Consider the following 16,930-nt stretch of genomic DNA (forward strand, 5'->3'; position numbering starts at 1 on the left):
AAGCTTTAACTGCTTCTTATTAAAACCAAATGAAGCCTGAAACTTCAAACATCTTGTATGAAGCAAGTTAAAGTTCACGCTCATTCAAAGAGATTGTTTTTACTTTGCGTCTGTTGTTCGGGTGATCACTGTTGGTTACATCAGATGCAAACCGGAGTGTTCGCTATGGATTCGGCCTGTCCTCACAAAGACAATCTGCTGGAGATAGCAGTACCCGCCCCGTGTTCATCTGCATGACCTTCATTTATCTCGTGGTTGGATGACCGGCGAGAGAGAAGCTGTTGGAAGTGGAAAGCCATGCGAGAAAGAACAGCAACAGAAGAGAGTCAGAAAAGATCACGAGACCTAAGACAAAAAAGGGTATAAAGAAAACAGAAGTGAAAGTGCGGTGGGGACTATTACATTTGGAAAAGTGAAATCAATTCACCATTTGAGCAAAACCGTCCTCCCAGGATTTTCTCTGATTCATGAAGTCAAACACGGTGGGAATGATCTGTTACTTGGACCCTTTGATATGAGTGGAGAAAACTCACAGGGCTTAGAATAGAATAGAATAGAATAGAATAGAATAGAATAGAATAGAATAGAATAGAATAGAATAGAATAGAATAGAATAGAATAAGGCAAGCCATACATTTTGGCCAATACTCAATATAAAACAAACAATTCAAAGTATTCTAGTCATATTGACTGAGTTTGTATAAGAATGTTTACGCTGACTGATAAATTCACCACATAAACACTCCAAAGCCCTGGAATTAAACCGTTGTGGACGAGTGCTCACCATCTCAGCATGCTACTGTATATTTTGCATTGTAACTCAGTATATTCATAGATTTTGCTGCTGAACTCTGTACCGGCTGACTTCAGCACTTACTGAAAGTGCAGAGTTGCAACTTTCTGAATGCAACTAAGTCCATATAGAAACAGCACAAGACTTTGAGCAACAATGGAGTTACTCAAAGTACTCAAACGGTCGTGGTTTGTAGGTTCAGGAATCAAAGTACCATATTTGTAAAGACCGCCCTAATTACATGAGCTCTTTCAGTACATGCAGATATTCTCAGAGTCTTTGCACTAAAAGAAAGTAAATATGTGGGGTTGCTGTTTGAAAGGTTGGGATCTTACTGGTCCAGCCTGGAGTGGTTTGGGCTGCATGTCGACGCGCCGCCGCCACACATTGACTCCCCTGGTCTCCAGTCTCCAGTGGAAGCAGTCTAGCTCTCACACACATCTCCAGCATTAGTGGTTTGGCCTCGCACGGCTCCAGTGCCGCCGGCTCCTCCCATCATCCTCAGAGGCATTCTAAGCATCTTTAAATGCAGCAGCTTAATGCAATTTACAGGCGTGTTAACACCAACGTGCAGTGGCTGTAGCTGGGTCTTCATCCTGCACTGCTGTGATCACAAGTCACAGCTCATTGTGTTCATCTCAAACCTAACAGGCTCGGTCAGACGTGACATCACATCCTACATGTTACCTGTGTCTGTTGTAGTCGTGCATAACTCTGCATAACACCGGGAACTGAATAGTAGACTCAGAATAACAAATTGAAAAGCCCATAACTCTATTTAGAGTATAAAAAGCGTGCCCTATTGATGGGAGAGAGCTGTGTTAGTATGGAAATGAGTTACTTATTTCCCATCCACGGTGTCCTCTTTTAGACATTAATGCTCAAACAACTGATCCTTTCTGGTTTTATAACCAGCAAGAGGTCATACCTATTGAACAAGTCATGTGTTTTAGGTGCTTGAAAACAACAACACACAAGAATGTTAATTTGGACATTTTTCTGAACCATTTCTCTCTTTCTAACCATCTTTGGGCATCTTGCCAACTTGGATCTGAACCGTTGCTCCACTGGTGGCTCACAGGACCAAAGTGTGGCTTTCTTTATGCCACACAGATAGCATGTGCTTTGGTTCTATGTTATTTTCTATCTGCAAGGTCTAAAATCTATTAAGGAAGAAGAAAAAGGCAATCATCCACAAAGCAACTTTATCCAAAGTGCTTTGTCCTGTGTTTTTACGTTTCTTCCTAATATGCTGAATGAATGTGTAAGGGGGGCCGCTCTCCAGCATCTCTTCATGAGCGCCCACATTATCATAAATCCATCCCGGTGTAATCGCGGCCCTCTGCCGTGCTGTGATAGCGCTCGGAATGAGAAGGCCACCTCACCTGTTTGAATAGGAAATGATTGCTGAGTGTGTCTGCTTGGCGCAGTGGAGCGCTCTCACAGTTTAACCCTTGGAGCTAAAGATAGAGCCGCTGAGACGCTCTTCATCTCCGCTGAGTGGCCTGCTTTTTCTCCTCACTTCTGGTTTTCCTCACGTCTGATGGCAGCAGCCATACAGAACCTTTCTCTGGTAACTTTACTAACAAGTCTTGTCTAATTGGTCAAGGTTAAGCCATGACAATAGTTTGCCAAATCAATTCCAGTTTGATTAAATCAATGTTTCCACACTGGTTAGATGTTGGATGGTGGCAGTTAGGCTCTTACAGAACAAACAGTCTTGTTTCCTGAATCCTGTGTTTGACCCATTCACCAAAACCAATGTCCTCCATCAAACACCAACCACATTTTATTCATAAAGCACTATTCATATAATGATTTGCAGCACAATGCGTTTTACATGCTAGACCACTTCTCAAACCGCCAACCCTTCGCCCATATGTCATGAGAAGAAGAATGGGAAGAACAATAAGGCTTTACTTTGCATGCACAAATGTGCACTTTCTCTCTTTTGTATGCACACTTCAGTCCGGATGATGGTAAATAAATAAGAGATTCGTCCTTTTCTGGATAACAAATCCCTGAATTGAACTGAATTTAAAGTTTGATAATAATTATATTACTGAAGCAAAGCAGTCTAAAAATTTAATATTACTGTTGTTAGCATAGAAGATGGATGGAGGGAGGGAGGGAGGGAGGGAGGGAGGGATGGAGGGATGGATGGATGGATGGATGGATGGATGGATGGATGGATGGATGGATACTCAAAATACATGAATCACAGAAAGTTTTCAAACATTCTGGTGCAAAATACAATGAAATGTCAAAATAAAACTTGTCTAAATCCTTTATAACCTCCTTGCTTGGTGGGACCAGACTGGAGCCTCTTGGGGGGTTTTGGCCCCCGGGCCTCATGTTCTCTGCTGGAAAGGGAAAGTCAAACTTTCGTGAGCGCAGAGGACGAGACGTCAAAATCGTCCTCCACCCTGTGTGCTAGGCTCCGCCCCTCTGAGGTCAACGGTGCGATCTGTACGCCGACTGCTCATGCTCCAGAGCTACTGGACGCTTGTGTGAGGAGATCCTCCGTCTCCCGTCTGAACAATCACAATTTAAATAAAATAAAGATCCAGAGGCTCAGAACTCCTGAAGTGGAACATAAACTACTTCAGACAGTGGAGAACGCCGGGCAGCTGAAGTGGGGATAGTTTCTGGATCGTTACGTTACGTTATGGATCGATACGTTATGTTATGGAACGTTATGGAACGTTATGGATCGTTACATTATGTTATGGATCGTTACGTTACGTTATGGATCGTTATGGATCATTATGGATCATTACGTTACGTTATGGATCGTTACGTTATGGATCGTAACATCATGGATCGTTATGTTATGTTATGGATCGTTATGGATCATTACGTTACGTTATGGATCGTTACGTTATGGATCGTTACGTTATGGATTGTTACGTTATGGATCATTACGTTATGTTATGAAACGTTATGGATCGTTACATTATGTTATGGATCGTTACATTTTGGATTGTGACATTATGTTATAGATCGATACGTTACGTTATGGAATGTTATGGATCGTTACGTTATGTTATGGAATGTTATGGATCGTTACGTTATGTTATGGATCGTTACATTTTGGATTGTTACATTATGTTATGGAACGTTATGGATCGTTACGTTATGTTATGGTTCGTTACATTATGGTTCGTTACATTATGGTTCGTTACATTATGGATCGTTACATTATGTTATGGATCGTTACGTTATGTTATGGTTCGTTACATTATGTTATGGTTCGTTACATTATGGATCGTTACATTATGTTATAGACCGTTATGGATCGTTCCGTTCCGTTATGGAATGTTATGGAACGTTATGGATCGTGACAATATGTTATGGAACGTTATGGATCGTTACGTTTTGTTATGGTTCGTTACATTATGGATCGTTACATTATGGATCGTTACATTATGTTATAGATCGATATGTTATGTTATGGAACGTTATGGATCATTCCATTATCTTATGGATCGTTACATTATGGATCGTTACATTATGTTATGGACCGTTATGGATCGTTCCGTTCCGTTATGGAATGTTATGGAACGTTATGGATCGTGACATTATGTTATGGATTGTTATGGATCGTTATGGAATGTTATGGATTGTTACATTATGGAAAGTTATGGATCATTGCATTACGTTATGGAATGTTATTGATTGTTACGTTATGGAATGTTGTGGATTGTTACGTTATGGAATGTTATTAATTGTTACGTTATGGAACATTATGGACCGTTACGTTACGTTATGGAATGTTATGGATTGTTATGTTATGGAACGATATGGATTGTTACATTACGTTATGGAACATTATGGACCGTTACGTTACGTTATGGAATGTTACGTTATGGAACGGTATGGATCATTACGTTACGTTTTGGAACGTTATTGATTGTTACGTTATGGAACGTTATGGATTGTTAAGTTACGTTATGAAACGTTATTGATTGTTACGTTATGGAACGTTATGGATCGTTAAGTTAGGTTATGGAACGTTATTGATTGTTACGTTATGGAACGTTATGGATCGTTAAGTTAGGTTATGGAACGTTATTGATTGTTACGTTATGGAAAGTTATGGATCGTTAAGTTAGGTTATGGAACGTTATGGATTGTTACGTTATGGAATGTTATGGATTGTTCCGTTATGGAACGTCATGGATCGTTAAGTTATGTTATGGAACGTTATGGATCGTTAAGTTATGTTATGGAACGTTATGGATCGTTACATCAGTATAAAGATCATCAACAAATTGAACTGTACTTATCTTCTCCTCGATGGCTGACGTTATGAAAGGTTAAAGGATGCTTCCTCTGGGGAACAGAAATTGATTGTCATTCATTAAACCTTTGATAATAAAAACAACGACTCAAAATTGTTTTTCCTCAATGACAGAAAAGAAAACAATTGTTTTGCGTTGACGTCTTGAAACATCTTGACCGCTGATATTCAAAATCAGAGATTCTTAGAAGCATTCGGTTGACAAAATAAACCTGCGTCCTGAATGTGATCAGGTTTTACCATGAAAAAAGACTGACTGGATTGTCTGGATACGAGCTGAACTTCACACTCGATGATCCCAAACACACACAGTTATGTTATTTGTGAATTATGATGCATCTTCATAACAGGCTGAACTGATGCTGTGATAAAACTTGTACATTATTAAAAGACCATGAAAAAGTGTGGTTATCACCAAAGGTTTGAGATTTGAGTTGATAAAATCTGTGAAGTGACTGTGGAGGATCCTCTTTTCAGTGTCGGGAGGTTTTGATAGGAAGAGATTTAACGGATTTGAGAGAATTCAGCCTCTCCAGACAAAAATTTTACTTTTGACATTGTAATGTTTTCATTGAAGAAATTGAGGTACAATCAATGTTATCAATCCTTTATTGGTTATGAATTGTTGTACCAACACCTCGTTGGTATGTTTGTTTGTTTGAGGCTGACTCCACGACGCCGGCATCTTTTCATCATAACGGTGCCAAAGCTCTGGACTTGCTGTGAGGCAATTCAATCCAAAGGACCGACTGATTGCTAGTGAAACCTTATTTTCTGAGTATTGATCCGGGGCCAGGCTACGAAATGCAAAAACCTCCCCAAGATGGATCTGCTGTCACGTCTTACAGTAGAAATCAGGCAATCAATGTCGTGTACCTCCAGCAGGGCCGTGTGAAGTTAATTCTGCTCGTCTACACTAAATAGTGAGAAGCCTCGGTTTCATCAATCATCAATTCAAAGAGCTCCTTAGTTAATAGTCTGCTCAGCAGCCACGGCATTAATCTGTGGCAACCGGCTGATACTCCGTGTGTTTGACACGAGAGGGATGGACTGTCTTTAACAGTACATGCTGTCTACCTCTGGATTTTCTCTTGACTGGATTTCTTAATGTGGAACTGTCAACTTTCTAGTCTTTGTGATCGGAAACCCTGCTGACTCCTGTCCATCAGTTTTTTGTTCAAAACGTAAATATGAAACCCAGTACTTCATGACCCATGTAGTAATACAGATAAGTCATATCTCATTATATTTTGAAACAAGTGATGCCGTTTCAGTGACTGAAGAGTCAATAATGTTGTTCGAGACCAGTGGTCTTCAGCTCCGGGCCTGGAGGGCCGGGGTCCTGCAGGTTCAGGTGTCTCCCAGTTACATCACACCTGAATGCAATAAGGGCTTGTTATTGGTCTTTTATACGAGCTTGGTGAGGACATCACCATTAGATTGAGGTGTGCTGAAGCTGGAGAGCTGAAACATGCAGGACGACGGCCCTCCAGGCCTGGAACTGAAGACCTGATCTAGACTGTGGTAGAGCTGCTGTATCAATGTGTCCTGTTTAGTAAGTAAGTAAGTACTTTTGATTTATAAAGCTCTTTTCACAGATCAAATCACAAAGTGCTGTACAACAAGGTGAAACTAAAACAACAGCAGCAACATCACACAGTGGATAATAAAACATATGTGACTTTAGCCACATAATAAAAGAAAATTAAAGTTAAAAGGCAATTTAACTAAAAGCTTTTCTGAAAAGCGCCGTCTTCAGATGCTTTTTATAAGAGTCCACACAGTCAAGCTGACGAAGGGACTGGTGCAGGTTATTCCAGAGTCTGGGGGCTCCTGCCTGGAACGCCAGGTCACCCTGGGTTTTAAAATGGGTCTCTGGGATCTTTAAGAGACCCTGGCCTGAGGACCGGAGGGTCCTGAAGTGTAGGGGCACAACAGGTCAGTGATGTGTTGAGGGGTCTGACCAGGCAACACACAGAAGGTCAGCACTAACAGTTGAACTCAATACGAACATCTGAGAGCCAGTGAAGACTGGAAAGAAGAGGGGGGATGTGGGCCGTTCTAGGTTCACCTGTCTAAAGTCTGGCAGCAGCAATCTGAACCATCTGAAGCTTCTTTACTGTCGACTTGTTAAAACAGGTGAAAACAGAGTTACAATAGTCACTACCTGAAGAGATGAACGCGTCAATCATCATTTCGAGATCTGATTTTGACAACATATTTCTTACTTTAGAGATTTTTCTCAAATGATAAAAACAGTATTTGATCAAAACTCTACCCTGTAAAGACATTGACTGATGGAGAACCACCCCGAGGTTCCTGAGGCTGCTTTTAACAGGAGCACCCAGAGCACCGAGGGGGTTCTTCATTAGAGGATCTTTTTATCAGGAGCAATGATCAGAGTTTCCTTTGGTCAGAGTTTATCTGCAGGTAATTCCATGTCAACCAGTTTATGATAACAGAGACACAGAAATTCAGATAAGAAGTGAAACTCTGAATTGAAGGAGCAGTATCACTGAATATCATCTGCATAGAAATGATAGCACACATTTTTAAAACCACGGATCAGCCGACCAAGAGGCATCAGGTACATTAAAAACAAACAGGCCCCAGAACAGAGCCCTGGGCTACTCCACAAGACAGGTCGGACACGTTCCACTTTACATCATTAAAGCAACATTAAAAGTTCTTCCATTTATACAAGAAGTGAACCACTGGAGAACCGCACCAGAAAACCATCTCAGATTGAAGTGGAACCACTAATATACTGAGATCTACAGAATCAAAGCAGCTGGCAGGTCAAGTAAAACCAAATCTGAGTATCGCCCAGAGTCAGCAGCATCATCACGTCACTAGAAGCGTTAACAGGAGTACTTTCAGTGGATTAACCTAAAACCAGATTGATATTTATCATAAAAATCATGTTGTTCCATGAGTGAGGTCAGCTGTTCAGCTCACACTTTTTCCATGACTTTTGAGATGAAGGGAAGTTTAGATATGTGCCGGTAGTTTCGAGGCTCCCCGGGGTGAAGATGAGGCTTTTTAAGATGAGATTCACCAGCGCATGCTGAAGGAAGCTGGGGACAGAGCCAGACTGAAGGGGAGGGTTTACCAGTTCCACCACCCAGGGACCAACAACATCAGAAATGTTTAAGAGTAGTGGAGTAGGAACAAAGTCCACAGGGCTGGAGGACCGTTTCATTGTTCCTACTAAATCCTGAACATCCTGGAGGTCGACAGGAGTGACGGAGGACCATGAGCACCCAGGAGCTGATGTAGACGGAGGACCATGAGCACCCAGGAGCTGATGTAGACGGAGGACCATGAGCACACAGGAGCTGATGTAGACGGAGGACCATGAGCACACAGGAGCTGATGTAGTTCACAAGCCCGTCGAAGGAGGAGAGATACTGGCCCGAATGTGTTCTACTGTTATCAAAGAACTTAAAAAACTTGTTACAGTCATCCTGAGTGTGCACCGGTGCGTGGGACGGTGGGGGTGCAACAAGGTTTTCAATAGTGTAGAACAAGACTTTGGGGTTTTTCTTATTACGTAAAACAAGGTTTGAGAAATATGCAGAGCGGGCGTGTTTTATTTTTTTATTTAGCTCCATTATCTTGTCTTTAAGATGGAGTCTGTGCACCTCTAACTCTGTGGCTTTCCTCAAACGTTCCACCTTACGGCAGCTTTTCCTCCAGTTAGAAATGGCTTCCTTCATCCATAGACAAGGTTTTTTATGAGGGTCTGGAGTAGCTGGTGCTACTGTGTCCAAAACAGACAAACAAGGACTATTGAGGTTTGTCATAAATGTGTCCACATCTTCACAGTGAGCAAAGGGAGTTGGACCAAACGAGGCAGAAAACTCCGTGACTGCAGCTTCATTAAGAAAGCGTCTCTGCTTTTTCACATTGGACGCCAGTGTGAACGACAGATTGAATAAAAGTCGAATAAGAGTGGTCGCTTATTTGCCGATCTTCAATACTTATTGGTAAATTTTCAAACCAAAAGAAAAGACCCAATCTAAAGTATGACCTTTCCAGTGTGTTGGACCTGATACCTGCTGCTCAGAGTGAAAAGAATCCACAAGAGACACAAACCCGGCTGCCATCGGACAAAGGCAGTTATCAATATGGAGGTTAAAATCACCAATAATTAAAACACTCTGCAGCTTAACAATAGATGAAATGAACTCAGTAAATTCATCAAGACATAAAGGAGCAGGACCCGGCGGTCGGTAGATTAAAACACAGTGAACAGGGTGTTCGAGTCCAACCTTACACATCTGGAGCTCAAAGGAGTTGAAAATGTTGGTGTCGATCAGTCTGCAGGAGACGAGCACGGTACTGTCACGGTACGGCCAAACCGCCTCCACGACGCGTTAGCCGAGGAGTCCCAAAGACGGAGCAGTCCAGAGGGCACAGCTCATTAAGACGAACGTACTCATTCTCCCGCTGCCAGGTCTCTGAGAGGCCCATCAAACCCAGCTGGCGGGACATAAAGAGGTCCCTCAGAAGATGAGCTTTGTTTGCTAGCAATCTAGCGTTCTGAAGGCTCAGGCGTAGAGTCACCTCCTCATTAGCCAGTGGAGAGCCACGGCGCTGCGGCCGAAGGCATCCGTAGTCCACACCGCGGTGCCGGGGACGGCGTCTGTGCAGCAGCGCTGCCAGCGGTAGATGACCCAGGCCGGTATCCAGACCCACAGGAGCCACAGGCTGAATCCACCGTAGTCCGTGTGCTTCCTGGTAGTCAGGAGCAGACCCGGGATTTGACCTCTGATACGCCTTCATCCTCACCAGGAAACCTCTGTGCCTCTTGGCCCGCTTCCTCCATAGAACAGGTGAGCGCAGCAGGTAGTCAGGTATCGAGGCCAAGTGAGGAGGAGGTCTGGATGCTTGCTCCTTAAAGTTGAGGTTTAGACACACCTCTTGCGATCGTTTTCGGTCCATAAGTGCCCGACGGTCATAAAAAAAAAAAGAGGTGAGTCGGGTTATTCAAACAAACGAATGAACGAACGAACGAACGAACGAACGAACGAACGAACGAACGAACGAACGAACGAACGAACGAACGAACGAACGAACGAACGAACGAACGAACGAACGAACGAACGAACGAACGAACGAACGAACGAACGAACGAACGAACGAACAAACAGAGAAGTGAGATTATAACAAAAAGAAGAAAGAAAAACAAAAGTTTTCCCTTCCGGATTCTGTTTTGGTCCAAAACGACAAGAAACAAAGAAACTGAGTGAAAAAGTGACAGAACGTCAGAGAGGTCTTCATCGTTTCATCTCTGCCCACACACATTTTGGCACAAATATCCAAACAATGCAGCGATAAACAACAGATTCAGAAGAGCCGTCAGAGCAGGCACACGGCAGCCATGACACGCTGGCGCCATCTTGCCTACGTGTGTTTACCGTGTCTGGTGGTTAGCATTAGCATCAGCTGGAGCATTTTTCTTTATGGTTACTAAACTCCAGTTTACTGGAGAAGTACCTCATTCATCCTGAGCTAACTCCTCTCAGCAAACTGAAAGGTGTTTGACGCTATGAGCTCGCGACTGTAGAGGCTGTGAAGCATTAGCAGCCATAACGATCTGTCTGAGCAGGGTCACAGGCGCTGGAGCCAGTCTATGGTCCAGAGCAGGACACACCTGGACAGCTCACCAGTCCATCACAGGACAAACACAGACACACACACACACACACACACACACACACACACACACACACACACACACACACACACACACACACACACACACACACACACACACACACACACACACACACACACACACACACAGTCACACCTAGCAGCCACCGCTACATTTTAGCATTGAAGAATTTGTGCATTTTGGTCATTTGATCTCAGCCGTTACTTCAGATGTTTCTCATCAACATAGAATCATAAATACATTTGATCTCAGGTATTATTCTAAACCCGACGTGACTACTGGACTTCAGTAATGACCAATGAATTCATAAAGACCAAAGTAATGTGTATGCACCACCATTATACTTCAAATACAGATATGTACACATTATCAAGACCATTTCGTTGCTTTTTAGATTGTATAACTTAGTGAAGTAAGGCTTCAAAAATACCTCTGGTATACCACTGCCTGGTGCACACAGGATGCACCAGGCAGTGCGGAGCAGTTCTGGATGTTGTGTTTCTGAAGCCTCTCACACTTATTATATTAGTTATGGAAACCTTGAGCACCAGTCTGATGGTCCTGGAACCCTTGAGCACCAGTCTGATGGTTCCTGGAATGAGCACCAGTCTGATGGTCCTGGAATGAGCACCAGACTGATGGTCCTGGAACCCTTGAGCACCAGTCTGATGGTTCCTGGAATGAGCACCAGTCTGATGGTCCTGGAACCCTTGAGCACCAGTCTGATGGGCGTTTTCTGGAGTGTGCTTGTAGTGAACATTTGTAGGCGTTTCCCAACATTACCACACAGTAATCAAATATTGCAGTATTAGTGAGCAGTATTAGTGAACAGTATAAAATATGCAGTGCTTTGTTGTTTAAGAAGTATTTTGCTTTTCTGAGAACTGAAACATTTTTGGATAATTTAGTTTGAACATATTTAATATGAGGTTTCCAACAGATGTTTTCATCAATTATCTCCTCAGAAACTTCTTTCACCCTTTCTACTTTAACATCCTATATCATAACCTTTATATCACTCTTCCAATTATACTTACCAAACACCATGAATTTTGTTTTATCCAAATTAATGACAGCTTATTTATGTCAAACCACTTTTTAAAATGTGTTTAATTCTGATGTGATTTCATTGCTGAGTTGTTCTAAGTTCTCCCCTCTACATGAAATGTTTATGTCACCAGCAAATAAAACTAAATGAGGTATTTCATTTATACAAAGATTAAACCGTTTAGGTCCCAGCACAGACCCCTGGGGGACACTACAAACAATGTCCAAGCATGAAGACTGAAAATCCTCCATTTTCACAAACTGCTGTCTGTTAGACATCTAGATAACTTTTCATCCACTGTGGAACCACACCCCTGGTACCACAACGCTCCAGTTTGATTAAAATGTCATGATTTATTGTGTGGAATCCTTTTTTTAGGTCTATGAACTGTCCTACTGCACATTTCTTTTAGTCTCTGGAGCTGCTGAGTTCTTCCATTGATTCTGATAATGGCATTGAGGAGGATCTTTGTGATCTGAATCCAGATTGGCTTTCAGTTTGTGTTTATCAATACATTTGTCCAATCTGTGAGTGATGAGCTTGTCTAAGATTTGGAAAATGTCTTGGAGGAACAGAGACAGACTAGTTAGCGTCAGGCGTTTATAGATACACTTTGTGCATGCTTTCACGAATGGCTGACAAATCTTCACTGTAGAGGTGCGTCCCCGGAGGAGCGATGTTTCTATGTTTGCTCGAAATGAAAGGTCCTCTGAGTTGTCTTTAACTGCCCGGCTTCACGTCAAACTGATTTGACGCCTCTTCTTTGTTTGTATTTCACACTCATGAACCAGGATCCACATGGCAAAATACATGCTCCTGCAATTTTATGCTAGTTCACAAACGCATAATTAGTGGCAGTAACCATGAAATGAGGTAATGTGCCAGCAAAAGGTGTGACAGATGACTAATCCTTATAATTTCCAAATCAATTCCATGGAAGTTTTCTTGACAGCCAGCTCTATCTGATTGCATTCATGAACAAATACAGAGGCTGCATTAAGTCAAACAATATTTATTCATCAACAAACGGTTGAATAAATTCCTGGAGATACTAGTTCTGGCTGCTCATTGTTTATCTTCACCACGTTTTACAAAATTTTGCTCTAAAATTCTGAAATGAAAAAACACAAATAAACTTAAGGAGAGAAAATGGTGATTTCAAATACATTGAGTTTTATTAAATAGTAGTATCAGCAAAGAATGCAAGCAATCAAATATTGATTGAAGCGATGGATTGAATTTCCTTATTTAGTTAAAAATGGCCAAATGTAGCCCGAAACAAAACGTTATGCATCATTTGCTGCTTAATGAATACTAGAAGTGCTATGCAAAGCGAACAAATGGGCTTTTTTCACCTATAATGTGTATGAAATTACGAATGTTTTCCTGAAGACACTTATTGTATTTTTACAGAGAATAATTCCAACTAAGACAGCTCAGGTGTAACTCCGAAAGGCAACATATGCATATAAAAATCACAATAAAGCCAATCAAGACACAAAATGTTTGTGATTTGCTGTTTGAAAGCCTCATGTGTCGGTCATTTAAACTGTTGCTCAATATTGGATTCCTTTTTCTTTTTTCTTTTTTTTAACTCCTTGCCCAGCAGCTGACCAGTGTTTTTTTGCTCTCTTCTTCAGGTTCCAGGTGCTCACGCTTCCAAGTCAGACATTGTGAAGTCAGGAAGCCCAAAATCCACACTAAAGCATATATGGACAGAAGGCAGTAAGGAGATGTCCATCAGTAGGCTACTGTCACAGACTCTGCATGGCAAAGAGAACAGCACAGCCTTGGACCTTCGCTACGACACTCCGGAGCCGTACTCAGAGCAGGACCTGTGGGACTGGCTGAGGAACTCCACCGACCTGCAGGACTCGCGGTCGCGGTCCAAACGGCGGCCCATGGTTAAGACAGGCAAGTTCAAGAAGATGTTCGGCTGGGGGGACTTCCACTCCAACATCAAGACAGTCAAACTCAACCTGCTGATCACCGGTAAGATCGTGGATCACGGCAACGGGACTTTCAGTGTCTACTTCCGCCACAACTCAACAGGTCAGGGCAACGTGTCGGTCAGCCTGGTCCCTCCAACCAAGATCGTGGAGTTCGACGTGACGGCGCAGCAGTCTGTCATTGACGCCAAGGACTCAAAGTCCTTCAACTGCCGCATAGAGTATGAGAAGGTGGAAAAGGGGGCCAAGAACACTCTCTGCAACTTCGACCCATCCAAGACTTGCTACCAGGAGCAGACCCAGAGCCACGTCTCCTGGCTCTGCTCCAAACCTTTCAAAGTCATCTGCATCTTCATTTCCTTCTACAGCACCGACTACAAACTGGTGCAGAAAGTGTGCCCAGACTACAACTATCACAGTGACACTCCCTACTTCCCCTCCGGCTGATGTCAGTCCCCCACCCAAAGGGGGACGGTGTGGGCAAGCGGGATACAGACTGGGGCTCTGACCTTCCCAGAGAAACGTGTATGTTAGCTGTACGGTCCTTCAACATGTTCATACCAGAGTGTCAGCCATCCCAATTGATTCCCCTATTCAATGTTCTGAAGTTTGCAGAGAGAGCAGCTACTTCTAACCGGTACGAGATGTGATATAAAGAAGAGTAATATGCCTAAAAATGACCAGAAAAACTCTGTGATTTCTATGACTAATATGAGTTTGTGTTTTGTCCCTGAGTTTGTGTTTCGTCCCGGTTCAATCATGTTTAGAATACAGTGGCTTCTTAGTCCAAATGGGCTGGTAATTGTCAATGTTAAGCTTCACCCTTTTACAATTTCCGTTACGTTTTTTCTAGTCCAATTAGAGCCTCACGTTTTAGCATTAGCATCAAGTCTCTGGACCTTAGCATATGGACTGTCTGCCCCTTGTTGTGCTACTTATGCTCTGCAGTTTATCCTGCATAACTGGAAAACAAAATCAAATCTCCTCATTAAAAAAAGAATAATAGAAAAAAAATATCCTGATGTTTTTACAATTTCTGCAAAGCACCTGAAAAGGACTGTGGAGATTCGAGTATGAGTTTGAGGCTTTTAGAAATGTGTGGTGAATTACGTGTGGGTGACACGGAACTGAGCTCCCTTTCAGTCGGTTTGGGAAAATGTGGTGAAAGAAAATGTTGGAGCGACAACAAATTCCTCAACAGTCATCATAGATTTGGCTCCAGTGTGGCCACATGTTGAACCAGTTTGGTGATTGGATAGCTCCGGCCAGGCTGAATGTCTGAACACCCGATCCACTGATCGGGGCTGTCAGACTGGGAATGGGGCTTGCTCGTTGTCACCTAATATACGTATCAAATGTAATGTATTCAATTCTATATCTTAGAGCTTAATTTCTAAGAATGGTTTGTACTGTACATAGTTTATCCCAAATATGCTGCTTCTGTACACGCCCTTCCTCCTTCCTTGCCCCCCATAAGCTGTGTGTTTACCCCCCTTTTACCCGCGACGTCCTCTTGTTCACTTCATTTATGCTCGTTCTTGGTTCCTCTAACAAAGAAATTGGTGTTGCTGCCCTAGATGTGACTTTCATGAAAACAGCAATCCTGTACAGAAGCTGTAAAACTGACTAAATATATTAAAAGTACTCATTGAAATTTATTGGGGGAGGGGTTTGGGAGGGTTGGGGAATTGGAAAAATGAATTAAAGAAATCAGTAAGTTTTATCAATTGGATGTTTGTATGTGTGAGTTTTTCCACTGAGTGTTGTTTAAAGGGCCGTTCCATGTCAGTGTGTTAATCGACTGTCGGAAAACGAACAGCAAAAGAAGTACAAAGAATGATCAGAATTTTTCAGGAGGCTCGGCAGAACAATTAGGTTTCAGATAGGAAGTGGGAAATATTGTAGGCCGTGTCTCATGTAAGGTCTTTTACCATTGAGGATAAATACAAAATTCAAATTTTGAAGTAAAGCTGTTCACATCATCACAGCGTTCGGAGTAACATGGAGTTCTGGTCTGGCTCAGGAAGACTGACCGGCATAGACAGAGATCAAACTACTGACCTCGGCATTGGAAGGTAACTTGTTTTACCACCGAAGCCACAGCTGCTCCCGACAACCCTGTGACTGACATGGTTATTAGTTTAAGGTACAAAGGAAGCGTCAACCAATTAGATCCAAGACTGGATGCTTCTGTCTTGTTGAAACTTGTTGATCCATTGGAGGTCGTCATCTGCTAGAGGTCACCCTCCCAAGAGGTCACCCTCCACTAGAGGTCACCCTCCATTAGAGGTCACCCTCCACTAGAGGTCACCCTCCACTAAAGGTCACCCTCCCAAGAGGTCACCCTCCATTAGAGGTCACCCTCCACTGGAGGTCTCCCTCCATAGAGGTCACCCTCCGCTGGAGGTCACCCTCCCGAGGGGTCACCCTCCACGAGAGGTCACCCTCCCTAGAGGTCACCATCTGCTGGAGGTCACCCTCCCTAGAGGTCACCCTTCCTAGAGGTCACCCTTCACTGGTGGTCACCCTCCGGAGAGGTCACCCTCCTGAGAGGTCACCCTTCCTAGAGGTCACCCTCCAATGGAGGTAAACCCCCGACTGGAGGTCACCCTCCTGAGAGGTCACCCTTCCTAGAGGTCACCCTCTGCTGGAGGTCACCCTCCCTAGAGGTCACCATCTGCTGGAGGTCACCTTCCCTAGAGGTAACCCTCTGCTAGAGGTCACCATCCACTAAAGGTCGCCCTCCCTAGAGGTCACCCTCGAGTGAGAGGTCACCATCCACTAGAGGTCACCCTCCCTAGAGGTCACCCTCCGCTGGAGGTCACCCTCCATTGAGGTCACCCTCCCCTAGAGGTCACCCTTGAGCGAGAGGTCACCCTCCACTAGAGGTCACCCTCCTCTAGAGGTCACGCTCCCCAATTAGAAGAGAAGTGACAGAGTTAATAATCAAACTGAGTTAGAAGAGAAGAGACAATAATGAGTTAATAATCAGAGATTCACCACTTATTGTCTTCATCTGGTAGAAACACCAGAACAAACCAGAGGTGACTTTCAGCCAATCACTGAGCAGCTCTGGAGGTTTAAAGTCGCCCCGAGTCTCAGACATGAAATGATCTGATTGGTTTAATTTTACTCTGATGTTGATCAGTCATTG

The 16,930-nt window shown here is 43.2% G+C and overlaps 1 protein-coding gene across 1 annotated transcript in view; it reads left to right on the top strand.

Annotated features, from left to right (window-relative positions):
- Nucleotides 1–15,506, top strand: part of LOC308122843 (neurexophilin-1-like) — an 81,248-nt gene extending 65,742 nt beyond the window's left edge. The window contains exon 2 of the mRNA XM_080484969.1: nucleotides 13,468–15,506. Coding sequence (XP_080341095.1) covers nucleotides 13,468–14,223 — 756 coding nt within the window. The 3' untranslated portion in view covers nucleotides 14,224–15,506. The remainder of the gene's footprint in view (nucleotides 1–13,467) is intronic.
- The last annotated feature ends 1,424 nt before the right edge of the window (nucleotides 15,507–16,930 follow it).

The sequence above is a fragment of the Lipophrys pholis genome, assembly GCF_963383615.2.
Source record: "Lipophrys pholis genome assembly, chromosome: 17".
NCBI classification, from domain to species: domain Eukaryota; kingdom Metazoa; phylum Chordata; class Actinopteri; order Blenniiformes; family Blenniidae; genus Lipophrys; species Lipophrys pholis.